The sequence below is a fragment of the Colletotrichum karsti genome (assembly GCF_011947395.1).
Source record: "Colletotrichum karsti strain CkLH20 chromosome Unknown Scaffold14, whole genome shotgun sequence".
Taxonomy (NCBI): domain Eukaryota; kingdom Fungi; phylum Ascomycota; class Sordariomycetes; order Glomerellales; family Glomerellaceae; genus Colletotrichum; species Colletotrichum karsti.
Genome location: NW_024065914.1, coordinates 687,082 through 707,610, shown reverse-complemented (window position 1 = coordinate 707,610; position 20,529 = coordinate 687,082). Strand labels below are relative to the sequence as shown.

Below are 20,529 nucleotides of genomic sequence, written 5' to 3'. Positions count from 1 at the left end.
TTGTTTTAAATTGGTCTCAAGTCTTCGGATTGACGGGAGGAGCAACCCCCCCCCCCCTTATTAACGAGCCACAAAGAAAACCCAACGCCCCCCCATGTACTTCGTAAATCGTTCTAGGGAACCCACGTCCTGATGCTCTCCTCCGTCACCCTCCTCTGCTGCACCACCAGCTCTTCGTACGTGTCCGGGAGCCTCGCCCACTGCGGCTGCGACCACTCCTCGCCGGCCGGCACAGCGGGATACCCGCTTTTCATCGTCAGGACGGCGTCCACCGTCTCCTGGACCTCGTCCTCGTCGACCTCGGAGTCCGCCTCGTCGAGCGGCGTGCACGCCTGGAACGGCTGCTCCCTCCTCACGGCGTCGACGGCGTCCTTGATGACTTCCTCCCACCAGTCGACCTCGTCCCAGGCTTGGTCGGCTTCGTCTTCGTCGAGAGGGACCTCCTTAACCTTCACTTGTCCGGCGCTGTCGATTTTTTCCACCAGGGTACTCTGCTGTTCGTCGTCGTCGATTTCGTCGTCGATTTCGAGAACGTCGGGTTGTGTGGGTTCCGGAATCCTTCTCCCGGGCTGCATCGCATGGACGGCCTCAATAGGCAGACCGGTGATTATGGCCACTGCCGTCTCCACGCCCCTCTTCACCGCCAGCGCGCTGAGCAGCATCTTGAGCGCGTGCTCCCATCGTCCCTGTAGCATGAACATCTTCCCCCGGCACCACTCATACTTGATGAAGTTTCGGTGTTGGCTCGGTCGGCCCCAGTACTCCCGCTGTAACTGGGCGTAGGCGATCAGGGCGTTCATCTTATCCCCGGAAAGTTCGTACAGATATGCCAGGTACTTCAGAATATTCCTAATCTGGGCCTCGTCTTTGTAGTCGTCGGATGCAGAGCGTTCGATTTCGAGACATTTCCGGTACTCGTATGCGGCTTCCTCGTGAAGACCGGCATAGCGGAGAGTGTGCGCGAGGTTAAGGCGGGTTTCAAGTGTTTGTTCGACGACGCGTGCGACGTCGCTCGCTTCGCGGCGGCACATGTCGCGCAGAATGACGATGGCTTCATCCCACCTGCGCAGGGCCTTGAGCGCGGTGACATGATCTTCCATATTCCTCAACGTGACTGGGCTGCAAAGGCCGAACCTCGCTCTGTGTTCATCCAGCACCCGTTGAAACCTTTGACAGAGGCCTATGACCTCGTCGTACTTTTTCAATCGCAAGCTCGTCAAACGTGCCAGTTTCAGCGTCCATTCACCGTTAGCGTAGTGCAGTAGGTCGGCAGCCAAGTCCATTTTGGCAATCTCGTCCCTCGCTTCGTTATCCTTGCCGCGCTCAGAAAGACACATGGCGATGTTATAGTCGATGGCAGCCTTTTCTTCGTGCCCGAATACCGGGACGTCCTCGTTCCAGTCCCTGGCAATACGGTAGGCCATTTCGGCCTCTTCGTACTTGTCCTGGTTGACCAGCATGCTCGCAAGATCTCGTTGCGCCTCAATGGTGGTAACGTGCCGCTTCCCCCTCCTCTTAACCAGTGTGGGCACCAGCTCGCGCAGTAGTTTTTCGCCCTCGGCCCAGCGACTTGTGTAATAGTAGATCTCCCCCAGCTCAACCATGGAGTGAAGACAGAAGTCGCGCCATGAGCCCGTGAATAGCGTCCATCGAAAGGTCTTGCCGGGTCGTTCGCGGCTCTTGCGCAGCAATCTCTCGGCCAAGTGCGCCAGCTCTTCGGCCTCGACAATGTCGCCCATGTCCTCGCGGCGCACAAGGGTGTCACCGAGAAGCAAAACGGCGCGCATGAGGTAAAAGGTTTGATCTTCGCTTGGTGGTAGCCCCTCGAGGAGCAGCTTGGCCATGCGTAGATGGTGCTGGGCGGAGATCCAGTCCTCTGGTGTCTGATTGCGGTAGGCATGGCCGACGCTCAGCAGGGCGAGACCTTCGGTGAGGGTACCCAATCCACGGGATTGCTGCAGAGCGAAGTTGCCGAGGCGCAGTGCGAGAGACCATTTGCCGCGAAGTTTGAGAAGCTCCGAGATGCCCAGCAGAGTGAGAACGGAGGCTTTGTCGGAGTTGCGGCTCGCCGCCCTCCATCGCGGGGCCCTGGTGAGGCGCATGGCGGATGGGGTTGTTGGGCTGGCTCACCGCGTCGGGGGTTGTGTGGGGGAGATCGCCCCGGGGATGGTGCCTGTCTGCCGTCGGGATCGTGGGTATTCGTCTGGGGGTTGTCGTCGTGGTCGTGGTCGGTCGCTTGTCGTCGTTTCCTTGATGTCGGATAGTTGGAATGAATTCTCGTTTGAAACCCCGAGACGCTGAGGGGAAGAGGCGAATTGAGCATGGAATGCGACCGTTCGAATCGGGCGAAGGTGAGATGAAAGTGAGTCAAAATTTGATGAGCGATGCTCGACAGCAAGGTGAGCAGACTAGACGGGACGTGTGGCCGAGCCTCCCTGATCAGCCAAGCCCAGCCAGTCCCGAGCTCTCGTAGGCAGCCAGGCCGGAATGTTGAAAGGAAGGAAGTGAGTGAGTGACAGGTGAGGGCGTAGCGAAGTGTTTGGAAGGCTGGATTGAGTGAGGTAAGGAAGGCCGGTAGAGTGGCTAGGGCAAAATGGAATTCCAGGTTCTCGTCGGGCCTTCGAATGGCTCGCCGGGTAGCGTGAGCGTGAGCGTGACCAAACGAGGCGAGACAACCTGGAAGGGGAGAGAGAGACCCGTACGTACGGGTTACGGGTGTAGGGCGGCGGGACGGAGCTTACGCCTGCAGCTTGCAGCCCGAAGACGCCCTTTTTTTGCCATTTGCCTGAGCGAAAGATGAAGGAATAATAATAACAAGAATGAGTTGGTGCCTCCAGTCACTATTACCGTAGCGCCATGTTTCGAAGTGAGCTAATGTAGCCGGGGCTGGACGGCCAAACACTGGACATGGACAGCGTGTGCCATGGACTTCGATTCGCACAACGCGGGTATTCGTACCTTACGGACCAGGTTTGCAGGTCCAGTCAGGACAGGACGAAGCACTTGGCCTGCAGATCAGGACGTGCCAGTGGTCGTGCTTGGACGCGATGCCATCCGACGCCCAATCAACCGGAAGGCCCTAGCGGTAGTCGGCACTCGAGGCACGACCAAGGGACGAAAGGGGATTGGAGAAAGACGAGGTCATGTTGTGTCAGATCGACATGCAGATGAGATGTTTCCAGGTTGCAGTAGAGTACAGTACAGACATCCTATGTATCTATCGAAAAAAAAAAAAAGAAGTAGAAGAAAAGCAACCGGAAAGAAGAATTAGCGACTCGAGGAAAGAAGTCGGATTGGCGGATAAAATGAAAGGTGCGCAAGTTCGAATAGGAAGGGGCGAACCACTGACCTCTCCTTCCTCCCTGAGCGCTAAAAAGCATCGTGCCTTCCCCTCTAAGCCGTATTACCTAATCAAGCAAACAGCGCTATTGGAAACGGAAAGCGCCCCGTGCATCCCAGCAGAGCATCTTTCCTCCCTTCCATAAGGTACCTGACCTTACGTAAGGTATCATTTGCGTGAACTGTTGCCGTTGCTCTAAAGGATCACCAGCTTACCCAAATCTACCCTAGGTATGGTTGCGATTCTTTTGAAGTAAAACTAGCACAAACTCCGTGATGGATGTCAATCAAACATATGGAAACAAATAGCAGCAGAACTGGCATCGACTAGGTAGGGTATCATACCACATACACTTCAGTTTCCAAGCTAACAAAAGGCTCTTACCCTCCTTACCCTCCTCCTTACCCTCCTTACCCTCCTCCTTACCCTCCTCCTTACCCTCCTCCTTACCCTCTAGGTGGTAGATTCGTGCCAAGGCGAACTGCCGCTAGGCCGAACACTGTTCAGTCTCATTAAGCGCTGTTCAGTGAACAGTACTCAATAATTGAATGAGAGGCATCTTGACGTCCATGAGAGATGAACATGAGAGATGAACAAGGACATACCATTTGCTTAAGTGACCAGTGAACGATGGGCTATTGAATGTGTATAAATGAGAGATGCCATTTCAGCGTCGAGACATGAACCACAATCTGTCTACAATATAATTCCCTCTTCAGACATCCAGTGACAGCCGCATCTATATGTCATTGAAACCCCTTTTCTGTTTTGACTGCTAAGCGCTGTTCAGTGAACAGTACTCAGTGTTTCATACCTAGGTAGCTTGGCATCTATTTACTAAGGCAGCTAAGGATCCCATAGATTTTCAGAAGTGACTTTAATTAAACATAGTATGGCTCAGTTAGAGAGTATTCCTACTATTAGGCTAGAGCTTTAGCATAGTTCTCCCCTTAGATAGTATTGATCTTCTAGTAAAAGTACAATATGTGTTCTTATTTTCCTAGCTATTCACAAGATTTCGGTCCCACAGTCTATCAATCAACCATTGCAAGGGGTACTGCTTTGAGGATATAGGCTCCGGCAGGAAGTGATACCAATCAAACTTGTCACTTGGTGTCAGGTTGTTTGTTGCCTTCACGCAGTCCCAGTATTCGGGATAGAAGCCACTCGACTCCCAATCAATGATGCCCTCAACCCGTAAGGTTCCATCTTCGCTTCGGGACACCATGATATTCGCCGGGCGGATGTCGCCATGTGTGAAGACGCACTTGGCTGGCGAAGCTGGCATCAGACCGCGCAAGATGTCAGTGTAGAGGGGCGATGCGGTCTTGGACCCGGCGAAGATGAAGTCTTCGAATTGCCTGACATCCATGATTTGCTCAGGGCTGCGACGAACAAATCGCCTCGTATCTTTAACACCGCCCCCCTGCACACCACCTAGTGGAGCGTCCTCCGGGTGGGGAAGCGACCTCAGCGTAGACAGCAGGGTGTCAAGCTGGGAGCTGATGTTGTGCTTTCCCGCCTTGTCGAGTTGAGGCCACATCTTCTCCAAGGTGATGCCCGGAACCAAGCTCGTGAAAAGCAGGGTATGCTTGTTGTGGCGTATGACACCGTGTGGCCTCGGGGCAGGGAAAGCGGGTAGATGCTGTTGAAGGTAGCCTAGCGACTGGTGTTCATTCACAGGAGACGTTTTGTCGCCTGTGATCTTTACGACAATGTTCTCGCTTAGCCGAAAGACCATGACGGATGCTGCCCAACTGCTTTCGTAGAGAACATCGCTCTCGGACAGCAGGCTCACAAGCCCGGCTGAGAGGTCCTCATAGGGTCGAAAGAGTTCCTCTACTTCTGCGGACAGCTCACAAATAATGGTCGATGAAGCGGCGATATTAAGCCTCGAGCGGATGTCCTTCGCCGGGAGAGAAGGTTTGGAGTCCGAAGTTCCATTCGTTGAGATCGGCGGGGCAATCGCTATAGCATCACGAGTCAGCAATGGTCAGCTTGTCGCCGGAAAGGGTTGTCACCTGAAGATATGTGCTCTTGCAGTTCCGCTGAGTACGTGGACGAAAGAAGATTGATGATGTCAGCCTCAGGATTCTTCGCCAGCTGCTTCCCGAGCCAGTCCAACATCTTTCGGTTGTATTTGGCTGCGAAGGTGCTGCGATTGGCCTTGTTCACGCGATTCTCAGGCTGGGTCGGAATTGAGGAGGAGGGTCGGGAGAGACCCGAAGAGTTGGGCGATTCCATGGCAACGTGATGAAAAGCGACAGCGTCCTCACCGGTAGGGCGTGGGCAGAAGAGTGCAAGCTTAGCGGCCAAAAAGGGAGGGGAAAAGGGAAGTTGAGAAATAGCTAATTCTGAGATTCGCTGCTCTGGTGAATCCCGGAGTGGCCAAGGACGCGGTGATACGGGTTTAAAGTGGTTTGTATTGCTGAGTTGGATGGATGCTGGAGGTTGCCTGATTCGATTGATTCCAGGCTGATTTTATCCTCTGTAGTTTTAGTCGCTTTAGTCAGCATCCTTCCCGGATAGCCAGCTTGGCCGACCACCGACCTTACCCAACACCAACACCCAACATGTTACCCAACACCAACACCGCGCATGACTCCTCATCAAGATGACACGGTATTTCGTGGTCAGGCACGTAGCCCATCGTCTTGTTCTGGCGAGCATGACGTCACGTTTAACAGCGCCGGCCACGGCGCTGCCTCCCGGTTAGACCAAAATCCCCAGATATCATGTTGTTCTACGTGCACCACTCTCCAAACCCCTCTTCTCGACGCCAACTGGAACGTGCTAACATCGACAGTGAACCTTGCAAGCTCTTGTTGGCTTTTGTCGGCCTCTTTGATGTCACTTAACTGAATCTCGCAACCCGACATGGATTCCACTCGTCGTTTGAACAGCGCGGACCATCCGTGTGCCATCCGTACCGGGCATCCCGCGACTCCACCCCCGAGATTGTCCCCGCATGCCGCATGCCGCCCGCCGGCCAAGATGAGACACCGCGGCCGTATCTCGCCTGGCGAAATGAGAATCTTGGTGGTCTGGCCCAGCACCGTCTGTCATTTATTCGTCTTTTTCGCCAATTCCATCAGAGGTCTATGGGGTGTTTCGATCATTTCCACACTTTCTACCCTTTCAATCTTGCCGCATCCCAAGCACAGAGAGCGATATCCTCATCGGCTGCACACGGTTTTGCGACTCTGTTTATCGTGGACCACCACTTCTGAATGTGCAATGCCCCGATGAGAGCCGTCGGAAATCGATGCGATGCTCGGAATTTCCAAGTCCAAGAGACCTCAGCTCAGCAGCCTTTGCTGATGCATGGGATGCCAGCAGCCAGTTGCAAGTCCAAAGAAGATGCCCAACCTCATTCAGTGCTGGTGGCTGACCATACCACCTAACCCTTTATCGTTTGAACGCCGCTGTAGTCTTTGACAGATTGCAGGTTGATGTCTATGTCAATCATCTTTCGGATCCCGTTTGCCAGATCATCATTCACCGCTTTCAGAGACGGTTGCCTGCATGATGAGGCCACCAACCCTCTTCAAAACGAAAACCCGCTCGACGTGGAAAACTCCTCACTAGGTAACGTCCAACCCCAGGCCAACTCAACGAGGCATGAGCCAGATACTTTTTCCTTCACCCCACGCGGCACCACTGCTCAATCGTATCTAACCCGCCAATCGATGCGTCATGGCACCCTACAACACATACGTCGCCTACAAGCGAGACACCAGGCATCTTGTCTACTGGATGATTCGCGCGTCAAACTCGGTCATCAAAAGTCTTCCCCCCGAAGATGACTCATCTCCTTCGTCCCCCTCAGTCACCTTGAATACTTCGGGCCAGACCACGGTGGCCGGCTTTTTGGCCATGACGGAGCTCGTGGCCGAGCACCTGAGGCCCATCCCGACAGCAATTCTGCAGCTCCTTCAGTCCGTTATTGCGGCGAGATCGGCCCATCACGCCGGGTATCAACAACTTGCGGCCGCGAATCCCGATGCCCAGATGGAAAAGAGCAACGCGTCTCACAAGTACTTCGTCGATGCCCTCATGAGAGCTTTCAGTGTGCTTGGTGGGGATGCTTGGACCAAAGACCAAGAGCCAGACGCTGAACTCGATGATGGCAAGATCGAGGAAATCGTGTTCTCGAACAAATTCTCGGCTCTCGAAGTAGAGGCGGACGAAGGTGAAGACTCTTCTGACGGGGATGAAAGCGTCCCTTTCACTGTGCCGAGGGGCCAGAGACGTAACCAGAGGGGGTCTGGCAAAGGCAAAAAAGGCAAGAAGGCCAAGAAGACCAAGACAAGGAAGGGCCAGAAGCCGGCCCAGGCAAGGCATTCCGACTTGGACGCCGTGCCCCTGGAGAGCTACCGCATCATCGAGGCCGAACACGGTATCATGACCGACTATCTCATGGCCGTCTGCTCCATCGCCCATGATTGGGCCGACTTACGAAACTACCTCCAGTCCATCTGGAAAGACGTCGCCTACCAGGGCCTCAACAGCGCTGTTGCCGGAACGTTGTCCAATTTGGCCATCGAAATGGTCAAACAAACGGAGCTGGATATCTTTGTCGAATTCCCGGGCCACGAATCATACGAGACCCTGTTGCAGACCATCGGCAAAGGAGACATCGACAAGGTACAGAGCTGCCTCGTGGCATCTGTGGAAGTCCGGTCGCCCGACGCGGAGTCCAGAACAGTCAGGGAGGCCATCGTCGACCTCAAGGAACATGTTCTGTTCTACGGCTACAGCGACCTCGTCGACTTCGTCGAAGACTTCCAGAAAAACAGAACCGGAAAGCCGACAAAAGCCATGCTGGCCGAGATCGGCAACTGGAATCCGGAATTCGACCTGCAAAGAGCGACCCGCGAGCAGAGGCTGCAGTGGCGCCGCTCTTACACCATCAACTGGCTTTACGACCTAGTCAACGTCTACTCGAGCGTCGCAATCCAACAAATGCGCTCGAGAGGAAAGCCTTATGCTCTGGAAGACGTCGACTGGTCAGCCCACGGCCCTTGGGCGCAACATCGCGTCATTTTCGGCCTCAACGACTTCGCCGCTGTCATCACTACACTCGCCATGCAAAAGCCCGGTAAAGACGCCCGCAAGAAAATCCTGCCTCACCACGTCTTCCAGCTCCAGCTGATCATCGACGCGTTCACCATTTCGCGGGGCTGGTCTTTCAACCTGTTGGAGGGTCATGTGTTGGAGGCCCCGGCGGGCGACTTTCGCCCGAGAAGAGACGTCGACAGGTTCCTGGATCGTCAGGAGGAGCATCAATGCGGGTGCATGATATCCATGAGAAGTATCCAGAGGCGACTCGTGGCGGACAGCGGGCCGATGCTGAGCGGAGACTTTTCGCGAACGCTGTTGTGTTACGACATTCTCGACAAGCTCCGGGCGGACTTCACCGACTGGCTGGGCGAGAGCAAGTACAAGGACGGACTGGAATCCGTTCCTCCTTCCCGGTTCTCGAAGTCGAATCCCAACGGTCTGTGGGAGTACTCGCCTTTTCTTTGCGGCGTCGGTCTCGTGGAGGGTCTCGACCTGAGTTATCGCGCGGCCATGACTGTTTGGGATGCCATATGCGAGCCGACTTTGCTCGTTCATCTGCATAACATGCTCGTGCAGAAGGGCCACCTCGCCGGACCGGTTGGTGTATATGCTTGTCTGGAGGAATTGCTGGCCGAAGATTTCTTCGAAAACGGCATCATTCCAAAGTCAAACTTTCACGCTGCTCTCGCTGCAAGGATGAGGAACGCAAAGTCCAACCCTCGCAAGGCCCATTCTAGGCCATCAGCCCTGCCCCAGCAGGATCTCGACCTTCAGACACTGCTGGACTTGCATGCCAACAAAAACTTCAGAATGAAGTCGAATTTGCTGCTGTACCGGGAGGCCGGCTGGAACGTAGACCGGATCCCCGACTCCGACATCGAGCCGCGCACCATGTTTGGCTGGGCGCGCATCAGCCAGACCAAGCGTGTCATCGATCTGGCGACGGGACAGCAACGGTTCGAGGACACGGAACTCATCCGCCGAGCCAGAGCCAAGGGTGTCCGGGAGGAGCACATCATCCGCGAGACGGAGCGGCTGACGCAGAAGAGGAAGGAAATGGACGAAAAAAGGCTTGCAAGAACCCGATCGTCACCCTACCGTGGAAAAGAACACCACCTCTCCGACGCCGAGTTCAACAAGAACCGTCAGCGTCCCGTCGGTCCCGGGCTCCATCCCACGGGCCGCCAGCTGCTGGAGTACGTCAAGACCGACCTCCACGGCGACGTGTGCGGCGACTACCCCGTGTCCGCCGTCAACTATCTGACCGTCACCATGTTGCTCAGTGAGCTTTTTGAGGATCTGGAGGGGGAGCTGAGTCGCCTACGAAATCCGCTGTATGTGCGTGCGTATGAGACGACGGGCCGAGCGACTACTACCGCGCAGAAGAGACTGGAACTCGTCGTGTCGGCGATGCGCGAGGAAGATGATGAGTGTATGCGGGTGATGGCGGAGCAGTTCCTCAAACACGGATACAATCTCATAGCCTTCATTTATTGGGACCGTCTGGTGCCTTTGGAGGAGATGCGGGCCAAGGCGAGTACGGATAGGGGCGCGGTTGACTATCTCGATTGCGCTGTGATGTGAGAAAGCCAAATAGATGATGATGTCGACTCTCTTCGAAGTCGAATCAATGATTTACATGTATGAAAGACGTGGTGTCGTTCCAGCTCTGCGAATGTTAGACGGGGGAGACGACGGGATTGTCGTACTGTTCTGTGTAATTGTAGTCAACAAGGAAATTCAGATGAATCACTTATCATCCCTCCCCAATCTGGTTCCCCTTACGCATAGCTTTCTTAAGAATGACATCTGGATGCAGGAGGATTGTCATGACAATATTGAAGGATTGAAGAGAAACGAGCCAGAACGCTTTAAAGATGCTCGGTTGCTCGAGACTAGATCGCCGAGTACACCCATTACGATGGCGTACATAGGCGACAAAATTCCCTAATTCCATGAGTTGGCCAAGAGCCAGGGCACCTTCGTCACAAGAACGCAATCATCGCCCACCATCCTCCCAAACCCCATCTCATGATCCAGCTCGTTCACCCGCCCCGTCTTCATCCCCCAAAGCACCTTCCCCCTTCCCCTTCCCCCTCCGCAACCTGCCCCGCATAAAACGTGTCCCTCTCCCAGAACCTCAACGCCTCCGCCGCGGGCTTATACCGCCAGTGCTCCTTCCCCGGCAGCGGCGCCGGGTCGAAGACCAGACGGAGGCGGTGCCGCTCGAAGAAGTGGTTCCCGCGCTCCTTGGGCATGAACGCGCCCCTCTCGAGGCGCACGCTGTGCTCGCGCGGGAGGAACGCCGTCTCGTGCAGGCTGCCCTCGTTGACGGTCCAGTTCGCGGTGGACATGATTCCAATTTTGGGGATGCGGCGGGTTGTCAGGGTCATTTGGATGGTCAATTGGGTTGAGAAGTGGGTGAGGGGTTGGGAGAGGGAGGAGGGGGTCGTGGGTTGCCAGTCGAATTCTGCGCAGATGAAGGGGCTTAGTTCATCGAAGAATATGATCTGTGAGGGTGGATAGGTATGAGTGAGTTGTTTGAGGGGGGATAAAGGGGGTTGTTTACCTCGCCCACGCCGTTCTCATGAAATTTTAGAGTGTAGGTCCATCGGGGATTATAAGTCCATGTTTTGTTGCATAGGAGGGAGAGAATTGTCTCGTTTTCATCGTCGGCCATGTTGTTGAAGTTTGTATTTCTGGTTCTGTTGTGGGAGTTGAATGGAGCAAAAGAAAAGAAGGCAACTAGGAGGAGCAGATATATGGCAGCCAGCTGGGAAGCGACTAAAAACTCTGAACTTAATTGCGTCGTGACTTCTCGACTCTCACGCACTCTGATGAAAGAAGATCATTTTTGTTGGAGGAGGAGAGAATAAGCTTGTTTATTAAGCATGGAATTAGGTATTTGTGGCTTTGACGTGCGTAGTCGTGCCATTGGGGGTGGCTATGTAGATCGGCCCACGCTAGCCGGGTACGGAAGAATGAAGTTCTCTCGAAGTCGCCCGACAGGCGAAGAAAAAGAGCCCTATGGGGTCGGTATGCTGCGCCGCTTGTGCCAAGAGGATGACAACTCGCCGGATTTTAATTGTTTTTGAAGCGGTTTTCGCAACGGCGCAGCAGCATCGCCGGTGTTGTTGTTGCCCTGCGGCTCACTTGGCCAAGTTTATTTTACCATTAGCGAATTTGAAACAGGGAATGTCGAAGTCTTGGGAAGCTCTCGGTGCGTTTTACCAAGAATAATCTTCGTTCGAAGATGGAGTTGCCTGGTGTTCAGCTTTCTGGATAGTCGCCGTGCTTACACGTTCTTTCGGGTTCTCATCCTCAACTTGGCAACTGATGTGCTTGTGGTGAAGTCAGGACAGCTCTGAGGAGGAAGTTGAGTAAACAACACAACTCGACGAGTATAAAGATTGTTACTTGCTCTCTCAAAACAGTTCTCTCTATCAACTCATCATTCAACTCATAACAAGCACTTTCAATCAGCCTTCGACACAAAACATACATCTCAGCCCCAAGATCTATCCCCAAACCACAGCAACCTCCTTCAAGAATCAACCATGCTCTTCGTACCTACCGCTCTTCTCACTCTCCTGGCCGGCTCTGTCGTCGCCGGCCCGGTCTCTCTGAACAAGCGGGACCAGCGCATCATCGGCTACAGGCGTGTCAGCAAGGTAAGCCGACGCTCTCTGGATTACTTCGCGAACTAGCTAACAAGCCCCGCGTTATAAAGGCGCAAGCCGACGATTACAAGAACAACAAGGGCGTTCTCAACTGGGACAAGAACCTCGCCAGCGGCGGAAGCCAGCTCGGCCCCGGCGTCTACACCGCCCCCGTGCGAGGAACCTGGAACATCGGCAACCCCAGCGATTGGTAAGTTGCAGTCCTTACACGCTCACTGTAGCTGGTCAAACAAACAAAACTTCCACGCGCAAGAGAGAGACGAAAAAAGGCTGACAGACTTGCTTCTTCCTCCAGGTGGTGCGTCATCCGCGGCGACGCCGAAAAGATCGACAACACCGGCGCCGTCTGGATCCCGCACTACTTCGAGGATCTCAACCCCATCTGGTACGAGGAGGACACGATCAAGAAGTACATCGGCGTGGTGGAGCCGGACCTTGACGCCGGCAAGGTCTTCCGCCTCGGCCGCATCTACAACATGGAGGACAACCTCCAGCTGCTGATCCCGCCCGGCCTGCTGGCCCAGGAGGGCGGCGACCTGGGCCTCACGGTCGAGTGCAAGGAGAAGTGGGAGGACCTGCCCGACGAGAAGGTCGACTACGAGCAGTTCAACCCGTCCGGCGACATGGACCCCACGCTCTAGGAGGCCGCAGGCGCCTCTGTCGGCGTGGCCTCCCTTCGTGTCTGCTCCTGCTGCGTGCGGTCTTTTGGCTCTTTTCGTTTATTCGGTCGTATGATTTTTTCACTATGTCGCTCTTTTTGACGTGTTTGTTATCTGTTCGTTTGGATAGACTTTGGTATGTGGGAGTCGGTCTTTTTTGCAGTCTGCTGGCAAGATTTTGGAGCTCTGATCGTTATGTTGGTGATTCTTTGAATTCGAAATCATTACTATGAAACCATGACTTTCCCTTTGATTTGTGATAAATCTGCATTCTTGATTGTGGAACTTGAACTCTTATGTAGTAGGAGCACCTTCCCATCGTTCAACGGGCTCAACCAAAGATTTTTCCGCTGCCCGCACTACGAAATATCTAGCTCAGACTTGTGCTTTCATTTCCATGAACCCATTTTTAGCTTTTCAAACGGGAAATGCCAATCTAACGTCAAAACGACAGTTAGATCTGGCTCATATTGATCAGGTAGGGACGTGGTAATGTTGGATAAAATGACCCAAACGGTCATGGTCTTGACTATGTACGTTGATATAGGGTTCGCGCAGCAATTGTGCTACTGCCATGTAACCAACAGCAAGTATTTACAGAGGAAAGTAAAGTTCAGGAAAGGAAAGAAGAGAGAGGAGACCCAGGCTCTCCATCAAAACAATTACGCCATCTCGGCACCATCGAAGATGGCAACACCAAACTTCCTGGTCCACGTGCTGCCCTCGCTGTCCTTGACGGTGACGTCGAAGTAGTCAATACCCTTCGCGGTGCCAGCCTTGTACGTCGCCTTGCTTCCGCTGACGGTCACCTGGCCCTTAGCCGCAGCCGTAGTCGTGAACGTGGGGCTCTTGAAGCCGAGAGCCAGCGTGGCGAGGTCGATCGTGACCGACTTGGAGGGGGAGACGAAGGCGTGTGGGTCGGCCATGAAGTTGAGGTATCCCTCGATGGGCGTGTATCCGTCGCCGCCGGTCGAGCCGTCCCACCAGTCGGCGATGCCGTCGTTGTTGGCGTCCCAGGTCGCGGAGCGCTTGGCCTCGGGGAAGCTCTCGAGGCCGCCGGCGTCCTTCGGGTCGTCGATAAGGCCCTGCTTCCCGGAGACGGAGCCGACGTATTTGGCGGTCCCGGTGAGCGTCTCGTTGATGATGCGGACGTCGTGGTCGTCGCGGACGGGCTGCGTGACGCCCGAGTCGGAGACGACGCGCTTGTAGGCCTCGGTGGAGGTCTGGGTGGCGACGTAGGACTCGAAGAAGGACTTGTCGAAGAAGCGCTGGTAGGTCGGTGCTGGGGAGAAGGAGACCTTGGCGTAACAGGCGATCTTGCTCGAGATGGAGGTGCCGTCGCCGGGAGGGTACTGAACGGAGTCTTGGTCGAAGACGCCGACCATGGAGTTACCGGCGCAGTGGTATTGCTGCATACCCGGCAGGTTGTCCTCGTACTGGACAAGGTTAGCGTTTCTCTCGATCAGGCAGGGTGGTCATTCGAGACTTACGGTGGCCTGGAGAGCGTAGGTCAATTTGCTGGCGGGGCCCGGCTTGTAGTAGTTGCCGACGAAGTTGACCTTCTTGGCGCCCCCATCGGTGACGCGGCCGCCAAAGTTGTAGACAACGTTGTTGCGAATGTCCAGCTGTCCGGCGAACGCAGCGTTGTCGTCGACACCACCACCCATACTCCAGCTTCGGCCCTCGGCGTGGGCGAGGAGGTTGTGGTGGAAAGAGCCGACGTCACCGCCGATCGTAGCGGCGTATCCGTGAGCGGTGCCGGCGGGGTAATTCTTGTGGCCGGCAACGTTGAGAGGCTCGGAAATCATGCTGCGCTGGAGACTGATGTTCCATGCTGAACGGGAGCTGAAGGCTTCATCGATGGTCCAGCCCTAATCGTGTGTTAGTCGTAACCGCGACACATGTCGTCAACGTTCTAAAAACTTACCATTGAGCATCGGTCGAAAATGCAGTGATTGGAACCCTGCATGCCCATACCGTCGATGGTCTCGCCTGAAACCTTGCCGGGACGAACACGGAGATGACGGAAGACGACGTCGGAAGCACCAGTCAGACCGAGAGGGTAGCCTTGAATGACAATACCCTTGCCGGGGGCAGTCTGACCTGCAACGGTAATGTACTGGTCGTTGACGGACATGCGAGAAGTTGTGGTGATGACACCAGCGACGTCGAAAACGACGATGCGAGGACCCTTGGCAACAGTAAGAGCATACCGGAGCGTGCCCTCATCAGTAGTGTCCTTCAGACTGGTCACTTTGATGACCTTGCCGCCACGACCACCACGGGCGAATCGACTGATTGTGTGTCAGAATCTTTTCAAAAGCAGAATCAGAATTGGAGTGAAGCTTACCCCCATCCCTCAGCACCAGGGAAGGCCAATTGTGCAACACGGAACATGAAGACGCGGCCGGTGTAAGTCATGCTTCCTGAAACGACATCCACGCGCCAGTAGAAAGTATCAAAAGCATTGAGGTCTGGAAAGAGTCAGCTTGTTTTCTTCTTTGACGTAATCCTACGTGTTGGAGTTAATCGCAACGTACTGGTAAGGGTAGTGGTGGTCGTGGTCAAGCCTTGGGCGACAGAGGTCAAGTTGGAGGGTGACTTTCCAAGGAAGACGTTGTACTTGACGCCAGAAGCCGAAGCAGGTGCACGCCACGAAGCCTTGGTGCTCTTCTCGGTGCCAATCTCAATACGCTCATCGCGGTGCTTCGGCGTCGGGAAGCTGATCTGGTTCTCAGTCGCCGGGGTGTCGATTTCAAAACCGTTGATGAAAGCACGCAGGTCACCTCCGGTCGGCGTGTAGACCACCTTCACCTCCTGAGTGGCTGACGTCACGTCGAAGGTCAGGTAGGACTGCGCGGCCTCCCAGATGTTGTCGATACGGGCAGATTGCTTGACTCCGGTCTTTGCGCTCTTCCCGTCCACCGTGATGGCGAGGGTCGCGACCTCCTTGAGCGCGTCCCAGGCGTTGTGCCAGGTCAGCAAGCTGTGCTTCCCGACCGGAAGACCCTTGATGGACAGAGTGAGCGCCGCTCCGTCCTTGGTAGAGGTGCTGATTCCTTCGTTCACGACGCGCTCTCCGAGAGACGAGAGGAAGCGCGTGTACTGATACTTATAGTAGTTACCGGACAGCTCAGCACCGCCTCCGGCTGCGAGGGTGAAGGAAATGTCGTTATCGGTAACGTTGGTGACGGAGAGGTTGGCAGTGGCGGCACCCGGGATGGTCCAGGCGATGTAGTCGGTGTCGACCAGGTTCCGGATGTTCGCGGGGTTGAGGCGGACACGGATCGGAGCCACGGCAGGCAGGCGGGCAGCCGGCGCCTCCGAAGCTTCGGGAATGCGGGACGTAACCAGAGTGGTCGGAGCAGGTGTTCCGGACCCGCCGGACGCTGAGGCCGAGGCCGGCGCCGACTCTTGGGCCACGGAGGCCGTGACGAGTACGGCTGCCGCCAGGGCCTTGAGGAAGCCCTTCATGATGGATGCAGGGATGATAAGAGAAAGACTGACAGGACGAAACGAATGAAACGGGTTTACGATGGGCAGCAAAAAACCCGGAATACGACGACGCGGGCGATGGGCGCTGGGGACGCCTATATGTAGGCGATTAATACCTTACCCGGACTAATTCGAGTCCATGTTTGTCCCGAGCCCACCCTTTTGAGACCCTTTCATTTACTTCTTTGGACGAACATCTATCAAATTCAGACGGGGCATCTGACCTCCTTTCGATCTGGTGCATCCTGTTTCCCAGATTAAAAGGCAAACAGATGGGGAATCGATGAGACGACACGCTAACCGGTTCCTGGCCGCCGGGGAAATCTGGGACTGTCCAATTCCACGAGTAGGGACCAGGGCGCCCCGCAATGGGATCTGGGTTACATCCTGGACCGAAGGTAGCGCTCTTTTCTTACCGGAACCTTGCATTTGGCTGCAGGCGGGCTTGGCGGACGTTTAAGCTTGATGAGGCAGCTGGAAAGAAGAGCTGCGCTTCGTTTGCAGGGCGGATTTCCCGCCGTGCATGCTACGGGCTGAAAAGTGATTGAAATTGCGCAAGGGGCTCGTGATCGTGGGGACTCGCCGGCCGATCTGCAGCCCTCGAATGCGACACCATCGAGTCACGTCATGAGAGTGTCTGAAAGGGGTTCGGGATGCGCTCCGTGTCGTTAAAAGAGTTAAGACTACGTGAAGATGAAATGGTTTGGATTGTTAAATACAGTGCAATCCCCTCATTGTGGCGTTTCTATCTCAGGAAAGCACATCGCCATGATGAACAGCAACCACATTGAATCCCTTGAGTCAATTCAGACAGCATTTAAGAACAATGCGATATTGAGCTGTAACTATTGTCAAGCGTCTGCCATGTGTGGAATACAGTTCATCTGAAGTGCCGGCCGTGAGTAGACAGCATGAACCATGCCTAACGCCGGTGAACATAGCTACATACTTAAACAACTTTCATCATGGAGAGGCTGTTTAAAGACAATGACAGTGAAGTTTGAGAGGCCTAGATATACCAAATCATCAGACTCTCAGATCGATCACTTGACGACTTGGACTTCATACGGTCGGGCCCCCGAACATAGTCGTGTACCGTACCCGTGTAATTCGTGGTGAAACGATTCTCCACCTAATGGATCAGTAATGCGGGTGAGTACCAAAACGGGTATTTTTTCTGATCTCAATACCTCAACACTTTTCACAAAGACCGGCGTTCGGGAGTTGACTGTTTATTTCTCAAACTTGTACAAAACAAATGACATGCGACTGGAGACACACTGGTGTAGATGAGCAACACTCCTCTCCCTCTACTTGTTGAGATACTCCTCAAATCGTCCACCGTAGCGTTGTCCTGCCACAGGCAAGCTCTCGATCAGCTGCTGAATCTCCTCCAAATCCTCCTGGCTTAGATCCACATCCGTACAGTTCTCCGCAATCCGTTCAACCTTGGTTGATCCAGGGATCGGAATGGCGCCCTGTCGTCTGACCCAGGCAATGGCAACCTGCGCTACCGTGGATCCCTTGCGCTTGGCGATCTTCTCGACGGCCTCGACGAGCTTGAAGTTTTGCGAAAAGACTTCGGGCTTGAAGCGCGGCAGCATGTGTCGCATGTCGTTTGACGGAAGGTCCTCTGGCTTTCGGAACTCGCCCGTGAGCAAGCCTCGACTCACGGGGCTGTATGCCACGACAGCAATGCCAACTACGAATACCAAGTCAGCTTTTGTTTGAAATCAACCGGCTCCTGAATCCTGCGTCCGGAAGCAGATCCGTCTGGTTGAGTACTCACGTTCGTGGCATGCATCTGCTACGCCGTTGCTGAGAACATCAGGCGTGAAGATGCTGAGCTCGATCTCAACCGCCGCGACGGGGTGGACAGCGTGCGCGCGTCTAATCGTCGCTGCGCTGACCTCGCTGAGACCAATGCTGCCAATCTTTCCCTCCTTGACGAGCTCCGCCAGAGTCTGGATGGATGTCTCGATGGGGACCTTGGGGTCAACTCGTGCACACTCGAATACGTCGATCTTCTTGACGCCGTCCAGGACTCTGACGGCTTCTTCTACCGATGCCCGAATGCCCTCTGGGCTGCAGTCCGGGGTGTGCGTCTTGGCGTCGTAGGCGCCTTTGATGCTGAGTACTACCTTGCTGGCATCTTCGGGGTATTGCTCGAAGTAGTGCTTGAGCAGGTGCAGTGAGTTGGCGGTCGGCGTTCCGTAGTGAATTCCCTGTACTCACGTCAGTCTTCGGCGACTCTGAGGCGTGCATCGGTGATTGTTGGACTCACCCCATTCCAGAAGTTGGCACCCTGCTCCAGTGCGGTCTTCATGACCTTCACGGCAGCAGAGTACTCGACTGGGTCCCATGGACGCGTGAGACCTGCCATTGTATCAGTTCCGCAATTTTATGGAACGTCTTCTGCGTTCTGGGAACTTACCCATCAAACCAAAGCCAACGGGACCAATGGTCTGGCCGGCAATGCTCTTCGGTGCAATGGATTGGCTCATTTTGAGGTGTTGAAAGAAAGCTAATGAGATATTGTTTGATTGTGTGAATGAGATTGACTGTTCGATGTCTTGTGTTCTGTGGTTTGAACCTTTCTCGTTCTCTTGGAGCAAAACCAAACCACATATATATATGTCTGTTTTGATTTACCTCAGCCAAAGCTAGACATCATTCATTGTGAGGCGGCCGCCCAAAGTCCGGGGTGTTATCTCCACGGTCCGAGCCGTGATCGGCGCCGTGCCCAAGCTTTCGCCCAGCGGACAGATTCGCGGTCGCCGGAAGATATCCTAAGTTCCGGTCCGACCGCCCAAAGTCCCTATGTAAGCGCAGTTTTGGTGGACCTATCGGATTTAGATGAGATTGTTTACTGAAAAGCGTTAGTGCAAGTGAGGTGAGACGGGGTGCCAAAAGAACTTCCGTCATTGAGCGACTAAGTGGGATCTCGCTGGACTCTGATTGAACAGGCTACGATGCTGCATCGTTCTTGATATTTCGATGCCTATATCCGCAGCCCATTCTGCCTCCGATGTTCCGCATCATGATGCCTAGAGAGAGAATGAGTGTCTAGATTGACGTGGTGAACCTCCCGCTTAATGTCGTCAAAAGCATTAACATCCAGAAATGTCCCGGGCTTAAAAGGCTCACTGCTTAAGTCCGACTGCACTAGGTCCTGTGGCGCTGTTGGTTGACGAACAGGCAGCGACAGCTTCAGAAAGAAGGAAGACTGCAAGTGTACACCTGTTTTCATAGCAATGGAAGGGTTGCTTCACATTCTGTTTGACATCTCAACTTCGAAGTGCTAAAAGCAATGGAAGATCTCGATTGGGCGTCATTGTTAGCACTAGAGTAAATGGGCGCTGGTTGTATTGATTATTATGTTCATGCTGGACTGTATTAGCCCTCAACAATGAGGTTATGCCTTGTTAAGTGTGCGACTGCGTCGTTTGAATCGGGTAGTATTATATGGATATACGCCCTCCCAGCCCCTATGCTGAAAACTAAGCTGAGAGGGCTTGTCATGGGCTTATAAACTCTTATTGTGTTGAGTGTTAGGTATTGTACTTGTATCGCGTTATGTGGAAACTTATTCTTAAGGTGCTGCATCATATAATTTTTTTTCTTTTCCTTTTTTTTTTCCGTAGCTTGCGATGTCCTCACTTCTTCTGGACTGTATTATATGATTTCTTTCTGGCAACCCTTCAATCCTTTTGTTGTATGAATGTCACTCAAACCCGCCGACTCAGATTACCGTAACTTTCAGGTTTTCTGATATTTATTGTCCGTATGAAGCGTCGCATATTCCAAGCCCTCTCACGTTCACAACTTTACTACTCTCAAGCGAGTATCACACAAGTCCAAACACCTCAACACTGGTCGACGATGCTTCTAAATTTTCAGCATCGTTTCACGGACTATTACGACTTACTTCTTCATCAGGGCTCAGAGTCGTTCTACGAAAGCGAGGTAGTATCACGCCAAACAACACGACATGATGCCGAACACCAGTTTCCTCTTTTCGCCCTGCTAAGCAACTTAATATCCCTTTTTATGGATTAAGTCCAGAACATGCTCATTCTGCAAGTTTGTACCCGCTCGATCACATCGCATTTATGTTCCGTGACTTTTGAAGTTCGTCTGATTCCTTGCGCAGGGGATGTAAGGTTCTAGCATTTGAGCACGACCGCGCCGCTGGTCATATCACCAACCATTATTCGGCTTACCGACGTCGCGGGAGGCCTTGGTACGGTATGTATGTTTTAATTTGGCAGCTGTTTAAGACTTTGATCGA

At 54.0% G+C, this 20,529-nt stretch overlaps 7 protein-coding genes across 7 annotated transcripts; 2 read left to right on the top strand and 5 right to left on the bottom strand.

Moving 5' to 3' along the window:
- Positions 1–113: 113 nt before the first annotated feature.
- CkaCkLH20_05154 (uncharacterized protein) lies at positions 114–2,102 on the bottom strand (the record flags this gene model as incomplete). Its single annotated transcript, XM_038887873.1, has 1 exon — positions 114–2,102. The coding sequence occupies one exon, from the start codon at positions 2,100–2,102 to the stop codon at positions 114–116; it is 1,989 nt and encodes a 662-aa protein (XP_038746915.1).
- A 2,238-nt stretch (positions 2,103–4,340) lies between these two features.
- On the bottom strand, positions 4,341–5,584 carry CkaCkLH20_05153 (uncharacterized protein; the record flags this gene model as incomplete). Its single annotated transcript, XM_038887872.1, has 2 exons — positions 4,341–5,308; positions 5,362–5,584. 2 exons carry the CDS (start codon positions 5,582–5,584, stop codon positions 4,341–4,343), a joined length of 1,191 nt encoding a protein of 396 aa, XP_038746914.1.
- A 1,452-nt stretch (positions 5,585–7,036) lies between these two features.
- CkaCkLH20_05152 (uncharacterized protein) lies at positions 7,037–9,988 on the top strand (the record flags this gene model as incomplete). The annotated part of the gene is made up of 1 exon (XM_038887871.1): positions 7,037–9,988. The coding sequence occupies one exon, from the start codon at positions 7,037–7,039 to the stop codon at positions 9,986–9,988; it is 2,952 nt and encodes a 983-aa protein (XP_038746913.1).
- Positions 9,989–10,464: 476 nt separating this feature from the next.
- On the bottom strand, positions 10,465–10,797 carry CkaCkLH20_05151 (uncharacterized protein; the record flags this gene model as incomplete). The annotated part of the gene is made up of 1 exon (XM_038887870.1): positions 10,465–10,797. One exon carries the CDS (start codon positions 10,795–10,797, stop codon positions 10,465–10,467), a length of 333 nt encoding a protein of 110 aa, XP_038746912.1.
- A 1,164-nt stretch (positions 10,798–11,961) lies between these two features.
- CkaCkLH20_05150 (uncharacterized protein) lies at positions 11,962–12,725 on the top strand (the record flags this gene model as incomplete). The annotated part of the gene is made up of 3 exons (XM_038887869.1): positions 11,962–12,075; positions 12,135–12,274; positions 12,380–12,725. 3 exons carry the CDS (start codon positions 11,962–11,964, stop codon positions 12,723–12,725), a joined length of 600 nt encoding a protein of 199 aa, XP_038746911.1.
- Positions 12,726–13,405: 680 nt separating this feature from the next.
- CkaCkLH20_05149 (uncharacterized protein) lies at positions 13,406–16,217 on the bottom strand (the record flags this gene model as incomplete). The annotated part of the gene is made up of 5 exons (XM_038887868.1): positions 13,406–14,179; positions 14,234–14,614; positions 14,671–15,037; positions 15,094–15,217; positions 15,284–16,217. 5 exons carry the CDS (start codon positions 16,215–16,217, stop codon positions 13,406–13,408), a joined length of 2,580 nt encoding a protein of 859 aa, XP_038746910.1.
- A 1,331-nt stretch (positions 16,218–17,548) lies between these two features.
- Positions 17,549–18,742, bottom strand: CkaCkLH20_05148 (pyridoxal reductase; the record flags this gene model as incomplete). The annotated part of the gene is made up of 4 exons (XM_038887867.1): positions 17,549–17,940; positions 18,028–18,463; positions 18,523–18,614; positions 18,673–18,742. The coding sequence occupies 4 exons, from the start codon at positions 18,740–18,742 to the stop codon at positions 17,549–17,551; spliced, it is 990 nt and encodes a 329-aa protein (XP_038746909.1).
- Positions 18,743–20,529: the final 1,787 nt, after the last annotated feature.